At 38.1% G+C, this 13,672-nt stretch overlaps 1 protein-coding gene across 2 annotated transcripts in view; it reads left to right on the top strand.

The window, feature by feature from the left end:
* The window catches only part of dpydb (dihydropyrimidine dehydrogenase b), a 144,777-nt gene that overhangs the window by 88,669 nt on the left and 42,436 nt on the right, over positions 1-13,672 (top strand). For both annotated transcript variants that reach the window (XM_082172759.1, XM_082172760.1), the window contains one exon: positions 9,898-10,062. In XM_082172759.1, the coding sequence (XP_082028885.1) occupies positions 9,898-10,062 (165 nt within the window). The remainder of the gene's footprint in view (positions 1-9,897; positions 10,063-13,672) is intronic.

Below are 13,672 nucleotides of genomic sequence, written 5' to 3'. Positions count from 1 at the left end.
TTCAGTGTCAACATGTTCTCCGTGTCTCCGCGCAGTGCTGTCATTAGAACATAGGGGACTTTTTTTTAATATCCTGTTCTCCTGAGCCACTCTAAGATGCGACGTCCGTCGAGGCCGCGCTGCATCAATAGCATCCGGACAACCCAGCCATTGTCACGATAGATATGAAAATAGCCGCCTGTGTATATGTGCGCCGAATAGCTAATTTACCTAGTGCTAACAGGAGCACTGAGCAAGCAGGCAGCACTTTCATTTAATTATAATTAATGAGATGCATTGCATATGTAAATGTTTTATTTTTCCCTTCTGTCTCAAGATGCGACTCCCTTGGGAATTGTCACCACAATGACTTGGAATGAGCCTCAGGAATGGCTTTGCATGACAGTTAGTGGCACTTCTCTCTTATTCCTCGTCTCTGATGATCTAAGAGTCCAGTGGTCCTCAGATCCATACAAGAAGGTCACGTGGTCAGATCGTAGCCATCAAATGGCAAACGAGACTTGTAGAGCTGATGGGTGTTGGGATCTCTGATGTATCAGAACCTCCAGGCCCAATTAGCCTTTTATGTCATTTCTGTGTGAGAAACTTCGCACAGTGTCACGCTCTTCCTCCATGGTGCCATAGCAGGCAGGCAGCCAGGAAGTGGCATGTCAGAGTGCCGGAGGGCAAAGGGGCCATCACTCAGTCAGCGCTATGCTAATTGTACATGAGAATGAATGATGGCTGCTATTGTTCTTTTATGCGAGGTTGATTGCCTATTACTCGTGTTCTTGAGCTCACATGAGTGGTATCCTGAGCCGTCGGATCAGCTGGTTGGAGATGATGTTAATGCCGGCTGATTTTTTGATGGAGTTCATTATGCCCCTGCAGAGTCATGATGAATTTTAAAGTTAGCGAGAAAGGAGGTGAGCCAGATTTCCGTGTGCGGAAAAATACATCTCCCTCTCGCTGACACATTCATCATAACACTGTCTGGGCTGCTCCTGACAAAGCTCCGCAGCTATACCCACTTTCCCCACTACTGATTTAGCCGGTTGGTTATGGATCGGAGTGAAGTGCAGAGACAGAACTTGCTCGCTTCCTGCATGAGAAATAAGCCCATCCCCTGCTGTTTAAAACACATTCAATCATTGTCGTAGCTCAGACAGGAGCTTATCATACCTAAGCTTTAAAATACACCACTCCAGGCTACGAGACTTAATATCTGCAGCATAAAACTGGGATCGTAGAGCAGATGAGATCCACATCTCCTAATTAGCCTCTAATTACATAGTGCTTTGTCCAATTAAGTTAGCGTTTATAACGGTGGGTGTGAACACATTGTGTTCTTTTTAGTCTGGTCTGATCCTCTTGGCAGATATTCTCATGTAAGGTTTCAGAAAACTCAGTGGAATAAACTGTGTGAATACAGTATATTCACACAATCAGTGTTTGATATTGACAGCTGTATTTATCTACTGGTTTGACCAAAACAAATTGCATTCATCGATGATGAATACTGATAAGAGTAATTACTAACAGGTTTGACTCAAAAGCTGTGTTCATACATTCAGTGTTTGGAATTGACAACCGTATTTACTTACCAGTTTCACTCTCAAAAGCTAAATTCTCACAATGTTGGGGATTGACAATCATATTTACTAACAGGTTTTACTCCCAAAATCTGCTTTCACGCAGTGTTGGGGATTGGCAACCGTATTTATCAACCAGTTTTAGTCCCCCACCCCCAGCCAAAATCTACCTTTATGCAGTGTTTGGGATTGACAAACGTATTTACTAACAGTTTTGACTCTTTAATAGTCCTTTTCATACAACAGTTTACAATAGTGTCTTAAATAATGCCTGTATGAGCAAATAACCGAAATGAATCTACTCTTCTATTCTAACAATAGCCATAGATGGCAACTTTGATCAAATCAGAAGGTCTGATCACAGTTGACACAATGTTGTTTAATATACTTAATTTAATATACTTATTATACTTAGTGGGTATAGCAATTTTATTTAGACTGTCAGTATTCTTATAGAATGCTTTTATCAGTCTCTTTCATAACCAAACCTTGAACCTAACAATACATAGCACTCCAACGAGGACTGACAACCATGTTCTGTTGATGTGTGAACATAGATATTATGACATAGACTACTTTGACATATGGCTATTATTGATGTCAGGTACTGAGTCTGACATTGGATGATGGGTTGATGGTGTCTGGCTCACTGTTCCAATTTCTCTCAAAGGTGTTTAGTAGGGTTCAACTATGGGCTTTGAACAGGTTTGTCCATTTATTTATTTATTTTTTATAAAAGTCAATAAAATATTTCTTTATGGCATGGCTGTAACCAAACAGAAAGCTCACATTTCTCTAGAATTGTATGGTGCGCTCTTTAAGAGTTATAGGGCCCTATCTTACACCCAGCGCAATGCAGCACCAAGCGCAGTCCAACGCAGTTATCTTTTTCACGTCCTGCGCCACATTGTTTAAATAGCAAATGCATTTGTGCCCATTTGTGCGCCCATGGGTGTGCTGGTCTGAAAACGAGGTGTGTTCTGGCGCATTGTTGGCATGTTGCTATTTTGAGGCAACAGATATAGTCAATGGCACAATATATTTTTTTGTTATTTAAAGAGCGCGTTTATAATGTGCGCCTATAGGCGGGTCCACAACGTGCATAGATTCTGCTTATTAAACACACAGGGACGCACAGCAGCACACAAACATGCCAAATATTTAAAATAAAAGGATTACAATGTAAAGTATTATTATTGTGCACATAAAGATATGGTGGAATCCGGCTTGTCCCGTAGATGGTCTGCTTGCGCACTTTTACCTCGCGCACGAGCAGTTCCGTTTGCGCTCTGGAGATGGCTTCGGTCTTTCCACTATCAAATTCTGTCATGTACTGTAAATAGCGAATCTGCCATGGCGCGAGCGCAACTGGCATTTAAAGGGAATGGGAGATGAGACTCTGATTGGTTTAATGCCTGAAATCCCAAAACACACCCATTACTCAAGAGAATAGGGACAACCCTTTTAGACCATTTTTCCCATCATTAAACTAGCAAAAGTGGATTCAGACACGCCCTAAGTGAACTTGCGCCCTGCGCTTTAGACCATGCGCTTAGATCGTTAAAATAGGGCCCATACTCTCTTATAGTTAGTAGAGTCTGAATAGAATACAGTATTCCCAACGCATTAAAAACGTTCTTGACAGGCTGTAACCCCTACAGGAGCTCCAGGTATTGTTGCACAGTTAGGTTTGAAAGTCTTTGCTCTCTCTTCCTCTTCCTCTCTGCTAAGACCCTTAAAAAAACACAGGCAGCCTACTCAGTCCCTCATGCCCATGTGGGCCAGCCGGAGCAGGCAGGAAATCAATGGTGGCTGGGGACAGACGGCTGCCGTCCCGCAATTAATGCCAATTTGTTATGTGCACGTATCTCTGCAGGGAGACATGGTGTGGGCGGAACTTTCCCGCACTGATTCAGGCACCTTGAGTACACAACTCCAGAGAAAGAGCTAGATAAAGAGTCTGTTCCCAGAGGTGAATTTAGAATGGCTTTACATTGGTAAATGCTTGCATGAATATGAATGATTGTAATGAATTATTCAGATGTTTTGGCATGTTTTGTGCTGTTATTAACATACACTGAACCATTTTCAAAGGATTGTAAGGGAATATAGATCTTGCTAACGTCCTACATCTGACTAAGTGGCATTTTCAAAACTGGATGATGGAAATGTTTAAAACTTAAAATATATATTATTTCAGTGCATGCATTCCCCAGGATCTGAACCCATTATCTTGCTGTTTTAGCTACAGGAATGCCTAAATATTGAATATTATAACATATATATCGAATTTGCAAACAAAAGATGAACTCCTTCATTTGAAGATGTGCACGTGCTCCTAAGGTGGCACTTATGCAAGTTCAAATCGGGCTTGTGTCATTTCCTATTCCCACCCTCTTATTTTACCTATTGTTACCTGTCATTTCTTTGAATGTCACTATCTAAAGGCAAAAAGCCCATAAATAAAAAATCCTTCACACTAGTCTGTAATATTTGTTGGTGAAAACAAAAATCGCATGACATAAAACAAAGGGTTGAAAGTAGCTGTAGGTTTCTTTTGTTTCATTCGTTAATGCAGTACATGTATATCAATAAGCACTGTCCTCCTTAACATACTGCTGTTGTGTCCTTGAGTCTGCTCGTTAATTCACTATCGCCTCAGGTATGATAGCTGTTCAGCCTATATCGTGTGCTTCAGATGCTGGAACGGTGTTCAACAGTGCTGGATTGGTGTAACAGTGCCAAGGCCTTCATTAATTTACATACAGCATGGACAGTAAAACATTTTCTTAAAAACTTTACACTGAGATGGCAGGTGTGTGCAAGAGCAAAACCTGCGTGGGGATGTTAACATGTTGCGGTTAATTTTATGTTTGTTAAATGCAGGTGTCGTGTGTGGGAAGTTTGAGTTTCTTGACAGAAGAGAAAGCTTTGTAGTGACTTTTTAATCAGTGTGTGTGAAGAGTGGGAGTTTTAAGCCTTAACTTTTCATTCCATACTTTGTTGCAAAGATATTTTTATAAGATGTAAATCACGTACACTCACTGTGTTATTAACAGATTAAAAAAACAGAGAAATAAAAAAAAGTTGAAAGTTATAAATTCATGTTTAATTGTAAAAAATAAAATTAAAATACATTTGAAGCACGAAAGGTTTTCACTTTATTGCAAAAAAGAAAAAGAAAAAGAAAGTTCAGTCAGAGTTTACTCACCCTAATGTAATTTCTAACTTGTGTGATTTCCTTTCTTCCGTGTAACACTAAAGTTTTGAATGATAGTTTTGTGTGCGGAACAGACTGAAATTTAATTCACTGAGAATTTTACCTTGAAAATCTTTCTTGACAGTCGTAGTCACTATTCACTTTCATTTTACAGGGTTTAGCTATGAGGTTTATCTATGAATTCTGCGTGTCAACTTTAATTATTGGCTAACATAGATGAAACTGAAAGAATGACTCTTGATAGTATTTGTAGCATCAGTTAGAAAGGGCTGAAAATTATAAACAAATCAGTACAGTTTTACCATCATTTTCCGCAAAGTGTTTATGAATCTTTGGCTATATTGGGCTTTCATGTATAATTAGAATAACTGTATCATTTCCAGCTATTATTGCTAGTTTTCTTTGTATTTATTTTATTTTATTATAAATATATGTGAGTGAAAAATGTATATGGCATAATATTTTAATAATATTAAATGATATATTAAATTGTATATTTTTGTTACATTTAATATCTAAATTATTGATGTAAATATAAAATATATATTAAAATAATGTGTTGGTGCCAGTAATTTTTATTTTATTTTTTATTTTATTTTTTTATCTGTTGTATGGAACAAAGGAGCTTGAACATTCAGCTAAATAATTTCAGTTGTGTTTTCCTAAATAGAAAGAAGCTATGCTTTTCTAAAGACATGAGGGTAGGTAAAAGAAGATTTTCATTTTTGGGTGAAGTATTACGCTAATAATAATAGCACAAATATTTATAAGTCCTTAGTGAAGTCAAGAGCTAAGTCTACAAAACACCTTTGCACTGCTTTTCTCTGCTAAATGTTGGTTTATTAATATAGACCTTGGAAAATATTTCAGACAAGCAGCATTCATCATTTTCTTAGAGGCTTTTAATGGCTGAGATCTTTGCTCGTTGTTGTACCTTCTCATTATTGTGTCCTTAGTGCTGTTCAATGACTTCCTACATTAATGACACTCAGTTATACCATTGAAATCTGCTCTGAAACGTGTACTGAGTGTATATCTTTTCATTAGCGAGATGTGACACGCCATCTGTGATGTTCAAAAACCTACTGCCTGTACACCTTGCACAAAGCAATTCATATTCGTGGAACCTCATGTGATTTTCTGCTAGTATATGAAGCGAAACCAATGTAATGCTTCTTGTATATGCACAATATAACATGTATAGATTTGTGTAACAGTACGTAAGATGAGGGTCTGATTATAAAATCCGTAAACATCAAGAATTTGAGTGTGGCCATCATTTTTCAGCTTTTGTAACAGCTCCTTTGAATCCAGAAGGCATCGTCTATACGTGTCGATGTGAAGTTTCACAGGGACATTTATCCTCACCAAACAAGCTCAGATTCCCTTCACTTTACAGAACTGAAAGACCAGACTGCTGAACTCAGTGAAAAGCAGAGAGGAAACGCTCTGTAAAATGTGAATGTATCAATATTAGTAAAGTGGCTATGACTGCTGAAAGTTTTGAAACATGGTGATTTAAGGCCACAGCCAATATACTGCACATATGGATTTTTCCAATAGAAAAAGGTATAGACTTAAAAGTAAAGTCCTTTCAGAACATCTACGCTATATGAATGGTTAGATTTATGAAAACCTGCTTCGAATAACCACAAAAAAGTAAATAACAAAGGCGAACAGGAAATTTAAAGCTTTATTTTGCCCCAGTCATTGGCATTAAGGTCTGAAAACATGCACTGTGCTAGCAGATGGAAAAACAGTTATGTATGTCATCTCCATCAAGGCCATTTAGCTGTTTAGCTATACATCTAATCTGCAGTCAACAACCACGGTCTCCAACATGTACTTCCAAGAATTCGTTTACATAAACCTGCAGCCAATGGTTTTGTAAAGTGTAATTGTTTTGCAATCTCCAGTCACGGCCACTCGTCCCTTCATCATGCGGGCCCTATAGCGCAAACGCAAGGACACAGCAAAATAGCAGCGGGAACAGATTCCGTACCCTCTCTTGCAGCTCGTTCTGTGTCAACATAATAACGGCTATAGTCATAGAGATAATTGTGGCCAAACGCTTTCCTGTGTCAGCTTAAAACATAGCTGAACTGTTTAAATGGCAGACAGACTAATATTTAACCGGAGATTGTCTCTGAGGAGAGCGGGAAAGAGGAAGTGGGGGTTTGCAGCTCGTCGGGACAGCGTAACCGCGGCGTCTGTAATTACCCTGGATGTGCCTCCGGGCCGGCCTATCAGAGGGCTTCCTCCGACACTCGAGTGTGGCGCATGGCATGACATTTGATCACTCTCTTATCATGCGTGTTCCTTTCGGGAGAGGTGCTGGCTTGAAAGGGGGGATTACTGGGCTGTGCCGGTGTGATAAACCCCTTCAGTTTGCTGAACGCCACACACGAGGCCATGGCTAACCACTGACCTCATCTCATGCTAAAGAAGTGTGTGAATTCAACCCAGGCTAATGTTTGGCAGGTTAACGCATGCTAATGGGCTCAGAAAACCAGAGATTATTTACTTACCAGTGGATATTCTTCACACACATTACCTTAAAGAGAGTACTCGGCTGACAGTGTAAATGAAGTTGGAAATGTGGGTAATGTGAGTATATGTATTTGGTAATCTCAGTGTTTTCTACTCTCTCATTATCTCAAATACCTCCAGACAATTTGTCCACGTCTCCTTCATTCGCAATAACGATTACGCTGAGTTTCTGACCTAAGAAACGTATACCATTCTGTGGAGACACTCTTGGCATTAGCGTTGAAGGCAGATGTGGTGTTGAAACGGAAGCAAAACCAAAGGCAACAAAATCACTGGCAGGTTTAACACTCTCACATTTGGAGGCATTTCATGAAGGCGTTGGTGATCGGAAGATGCTCTAGTTTCACAAAAAATCACATGTGGTTCATTGTAATAATAGTTTTTCTCTTGCGATCTTTCAAAAGGAAAACTGACATATGCCTGCTGTACTCTAAATACGGTAACAGATTGTTCTGTTGTTATTTTTAGTAGCTCACATGGAGACAGATTTTTTTTAATGAATTTTCTATTTTGTAGGTAAAAAACAGAAATCAATTTACACCCAGTCAATTACAGGGGTCAACAGAAAATTTACAGGGGGGGAAAAAGATTTTATTATTTTATTGAATTGAAATATTTAGTTCTTAACATTCACTTGCAAGTTTAAAATATTTTAGCAGGCGTGAATTAAGGCGACTGTTATTTTAGAATGTACCACCTTATTATTCCCATGCTTGTCACGTGACACACCGATGCCACAATAGACAATATGACTGATGTATCTTTTTTTATTTCACTTTTCCTTTTCATTCAAAATTTTCTCTGACTAAATCGTAAAATATCTGATATTTCCGGATCAAAACACGGATAAAAAAGTAGCAGAAACAAGAGCTAAAAGCATTGCTATGGAAACTTGTTTCCGACACGGAATAAAACCAATTAAAAGATAATTGCGACTTTTTGTCTCACAATTCCGAGTTTACATCTCGCAGTTCTGACTTTTTCTCAGAATTGTGAGATATAAACTGACAATTATGAGTTATAAAGTCACAATTGTGAGATAAAAATTTGCAATTACCTTTTTAATTTTTTATTCAGTGGAGGAGACAAGCTTAATTGTTTATGCACGTTGTAGTCTTTGAAAAAGTCTTTGAGTTTTGCTTTTTTTAATGAAAATTACATTAAAGTGTTGATGAAATTTTTCAATTTTTTGTTTGTTTGTTTAAAAGCAGAGGGTCTGTTCTTTCTTTTGATATGTTGCATGTTCAGATATTCATACAGCAATATATTCCTGTGGCCATGACATTTTTGTAAAAATGATCAAAAACGCTAGCATTAACCACCTTTATAATGATCATGTTAAATGACCGCCACCATGTTAGTTTGCGCTGCAATGCTGAAAATCAAAGAGCTTGTCATTCCAAATTCTTGGGCCATCAAATTTGTGACCATAGTAGAATTTGCAGAATTCGATAGGTCACAGAATTTGGTGTTACACTGGAATTAAAATGCGTATATTCCTCCACTTTTCCCAAAATACATGAAAGTAAGTGGATGGTGAACTGGGAGAAGAATAGAGTAAACTTTACGGTTACCCACACAATGTGTATCTGATCCAAATTAAACACGTTGTCAAATTATGTTTGAAAGGATTATTTTTGCCGCTTCCATTGACACATGTGTACAGTATATTACTAACTGCACATGAGATGACCAAACTCTCAATGAGATCACAACAACAGCAAACCACAATGTTTTTTGTGTATTGTAGAGGTTTATACATCTTACATGAATGAGTAGAAATAAAGTAAACTTAATACAAAATATTTTAAATATTTTTTAATAATGTTATAAAATAATATAAAAATATTATCTAATTAAATATTAGCTTTAGTACAAGAATAAAGACCATTATTTAATTCAGGGGAAAAAAATCTTAATAATATCATGTTTGATATTTATAACACAGTGGGTCATTATACATAAAAAAAAATATATAGCTGCCTTTTATATTTTTCTCTTTTTGTAAAGCACCTTGAAAAGCCACCTTTAAGTGTGCTACAGTATATACAAATAAAGTCTATTATACTGTTATTATTATCATCATATTTGAGGTCATGGGCATTGAAGTAGTTGAGTGAATTTTATTTTCTTTGCTCATGTGTTATCTTGCCTCTGGTGCCCCCTCAAAAATAAAAATAAGATAATAATGCATGACGCCCCTAGTTATCTTAATTGTTTAAAATTGTGTGGCTCCTAATTAACACATGCAAATGAATTCTAATTGCTCTTACTAATGGGCCATGCTCTTATTAGTTCATTTATCATAGTTTTCTCTTAATGGTGAAAAAAGGCTGAAATGTGTTTGATTGATGCTTGTATCATGAATATATAGCAAGCATTTGTGGAGTCTGACATTATGATGAAGAAAGTACAGATGTGTGTGTAAAGGTTTCAAAGGAAAAATGCATTCATGCTCCAAGTTTGATCACTTTCAGCCTAGCGAATGCAGTTTGTGTGCTCTCTCACTGCTAATTGCAGTTTAGTGAACAGTGACAAAGTTTCTCTCTCTTGCAGGATTTGGTGACCAATGTGTCACCTCGAATCGTGCGTGGGACCACCTCAGGCCACCTTTTCGGTCCTGGCCAGGGCTCGTTCCTCAACATCGAGCTCATTAGTGAAAAAACAGCCGCCTACTGGTGCAAGAGCGTGGCTGAACTCAAAGCTGACTTCCCCCAAAATGTGAGTTCACTTTCAGCTCAGCGTTTGACTTATCTTGTCTTTATCTCTTATTTCTCTTTCTCCTTTACTCTTATTCCTGCAGAGTTTTTTTTTTCTTCCATAATGTGATTCATTACTTTGTTTCTCACTTTGTGAGTCTGGGGAGCCTGTCAGTGTTTTATCAACAGCCATAATTCTCTATAATAGAGGTGCCATCTTTTTCCCTCGTTTTCGGTCCCTCAGTAACTCGAGTCGCTTTTGCTCTGTGCATGTTAACTGCTTCACGAGTAATTGTGTAATAGAATCTCACTAATAGAAGATTTTCCAAAGCCTTCATTCTCTTCTTCTCCCTCCTCTGTCGCTCCGCAGGCAGATGACAATGGCTTTTTGTAGTGTTCTTTTCATCGCAATCAGCCATCTCTTTTCTCTCTAATCATTTGCAATGAGACAGCCCGTTTGAGCACAAAATAACTTCCTCAACTTTTGTTGTCTGCCTGCTTCACTCAAGGGTGAGATTAATTTTGAATTACAGGGTGTAATTATGAGGCACAATGTCACTTTTCACACTAACCCCATGAATTCCTCCTTCACACAGATGTGTCCCTGTTTTTTTGTTGTTGTTTTTTTCAGACTGGCTTTTACCTCGCTGTCTACATAGGAAGCTTATCTTCTTAGGCAACATCCAATCCTAAATTGAATTTTTAATTAGTGCTTTTTTTAGAGTTTGAAGTTAGCATGTTGTTGAAGTTAGCATTTTGTAGCATGTTACATGGAAAAACCTAGTAAACAAAAATGTGTAGCACATAATTATATTTGGTCAAATAATTAGTTTTAGTCACATATGTTTTGGTATTGAATGAAATTTCATATAAACTGTGTGATTGATTGATTTGCCGACATTTACCGCAATAACGAGATTCAGACTTGCAAAAAGCACTCACATCCTAGTTACAACTTAATTTGCATTACAACTCAGAATTTTCCGCAACATTAATATGCGGAAACGCTCAAAACACCAGTGGCAGAGGATTCAGCAGTAAAATGTAGTTATAATATTTCTGTTTAATAATGTTATTGTAAACTATTGTTAATGCAAGATTAATCTGAAAATAAATGAGGGACATACAATACAATTTAATGTAAGTAGCTAGCACAAAGTTATATAACTAACATCTAATGTCTGACTAAATTAGCATGTTGCTAGGCTAACAACGTTTACTCTGGTAAACATTGCTACAATACTTGGCTTTCACAAATATTGTACTGCACAGCTTTCACCTTTAAGGAGTTATACTTTATCTAACCCCCCAACAAATATTTTTGTTATTTGGTATAATCTAATAAAGTAAAGTTTTTTCAGTCATAATAAAATATTTGTGACAATATTGCCAAACCAGTTAATTTAGAAGGAGCCACATGAAGCAGTCTTTTTACAGTGTGGGTAAATTATTCAGTTGTATACTTAACTAGTTTGTAAATGAAATGTACATTTATTTATGGTCAACATTACCCATCATCTTGGATTTGTGTTTTCACTTCTCGCCACAGTGCTTCCCAAGATTGCCTTCTCCACAAAGGATATATTAGAATTTGGCCAAAAAAAGGCATCTTAGGAGGAATCAATATTAAAATGTCTACATTTAGCTATGCTTCCTTAAAATGCTTCCACTGTAGGAGGCCCACTAGGTTTTGGAAAAGAGCCTGTCACACATCTAGCGAGATAAACATAATATGCACACTGAATTGTTTAGTAAGACTCTCATTGATAATGCTCATTGATTTTGGGCAGATATCAGCTATTCAACATGCCCATTATCTCCATTTACTATTTACAATTTCCATTTTTCCCCAACGCTCCTCGCCACCACGTCGTGACCCACGCGGGCCAGCACCGAACACACTCTAGGGGAATGTTGAAGTGTTGTGTTCAGCGGAGCTCATCACAGCGTGTGACTGGTTCGTGGTCAGGGGTGATGGGCGCATGCCGCTGGATGAAATGAATACTCAGAGAAGCGTAATGAATAACAAAAACACCGCAATAATGTCAAATTATACTGGCTCACATATTTCAGCCCCACAAACACACTCTCTGTGAGCCCGCGAGGCTCGCGAGAGTCCTGTAACTGAAGAACAGACGTGGCTCGTAGAAAAAGATGCGACCCCGCCCCCTTCTCTTTTTTTAATTTCCTCACATCATCGCGTGATTGACAGTTTCCACAGCAATGGGGGTCCCTAGAGGGCCAGTGTTGCTAGTGTTGGCGGACGGGCTCGGTTACCTCAGCACAGTGTTATTAAAGCGATAACAGGGTGATTCCTGTGCTTCTCAGAGACGCAGCCTGTCTTGCTCACTCTCTCTCTCTTTCGTTTTTTCCTCTGTCTGATTAGAAAGGAGTAGTGTATGGAAGCTTATTTCCGCCACAGAATAAAAAAAATTAAAAAGGTAATTGCAAGGTTTTATCTCTCAATTCTTGACTTTTTTCCCCCAATTCTTTAGTTAATGCAGTATTTCATAATTCTGACTCTTTTTTTAATTCTTTGAATTGCAAGATATAAACTCAGAATTGCGAGTTGAGAAGAAAAGTCTGAACTGTGAGATATAAATTTGCAAAAAGTCAGAATTGTGATAAAAAGTCGCAGTTACCTGTTTTTTTTTTTGTTTTTTTTTGTTTTTTTACATGAAGTCAGAACTGTAATATGTAATCTCAGAATTCCAAGGAAAAAAGAAAAAATTTCAAGATGTAAACTCAGAATTACGTGAAAAAAGTAAAAATTTCAAGATGTAAACTCAGAATTCCGTGAAAAAAGTAAAAATTTCAAGATGTAAACTCTGAATTCCGAGTTTTTTTTAAGAACTATGAGATGTAAACTTGCTATTATGATTATACGATTTTATATTAACTCTCAATTGTGAGAAAAAAGTCAGAATTGTGAGATAAAAAGTCTTGACTTTTTTTGGCAAAAACAAGCTTCCATAGTAGAACAATGCCCTGCATGTACATTCACAGGCTTATTTCTTCTCAAGCTCGAGTTTCTGCTAAATGCAAGACAGCAAAAAGAGCCGACTTGATGTTATATCACAGATATACATGTATGGAGACCCGGCCCTCAGTTATCCTCCTGACACCAATAAAACATCGACGCTGCTTTTCTAGCCGTGGTCAGTATGTGCGGTTGAGCGGAGCTCCCAGGGGTGAGCGGATGAGAGGAGGTGGGGTTAAAGCCGCTACAGGTCCCCCAGGTCCCAGCAAGATCCAGGATGGATGGACTCATAAACTTCAACACATGCTTTGGCCGCCAAGCATTCCTCCCAGCACCCTCTGTGCCGATTTGTTTCCCTTAAAAGCGCCCGGCGAGGATGAGACACGTGGCGTATATCTCTCCGCTTTATGGTGCGATTACAGTGTCTCCGCATACAGAGAGAGTAATACAGCTAAATCCTGCCTTGCCACAGAGGAGCTGAATAATGCTGTCAGCGTGATGTTTTTATTGTTTTAATAATACGTGCATGCCACTGGGCATCTGCAAACGCACTGAATTATAAAGCTGCACAGTTTAAGGCAGGGTAATAGCTTTTGCTGTGAGCTGGGCTGTTAAAAAATGAAATGAATAAATGCGGATTAGAAAAACTGGT

Source organism: Leuciscus leuciscus (genome assembly GCF_965113295.1).
Source record: "Leuciscus leuciscus genome assembly, chromosome: 6".
NCBI lineage: Eukaryota > Metazoa > Chordata > Actinopteri > Cypriniformes > Leuciscidae > Leuciscus > Leuciscus leuciscus.
Note: the sequence above shows the minus strand (reverse complement) of the source record. Positions and strands in the feature narration are given on the sequence as shown.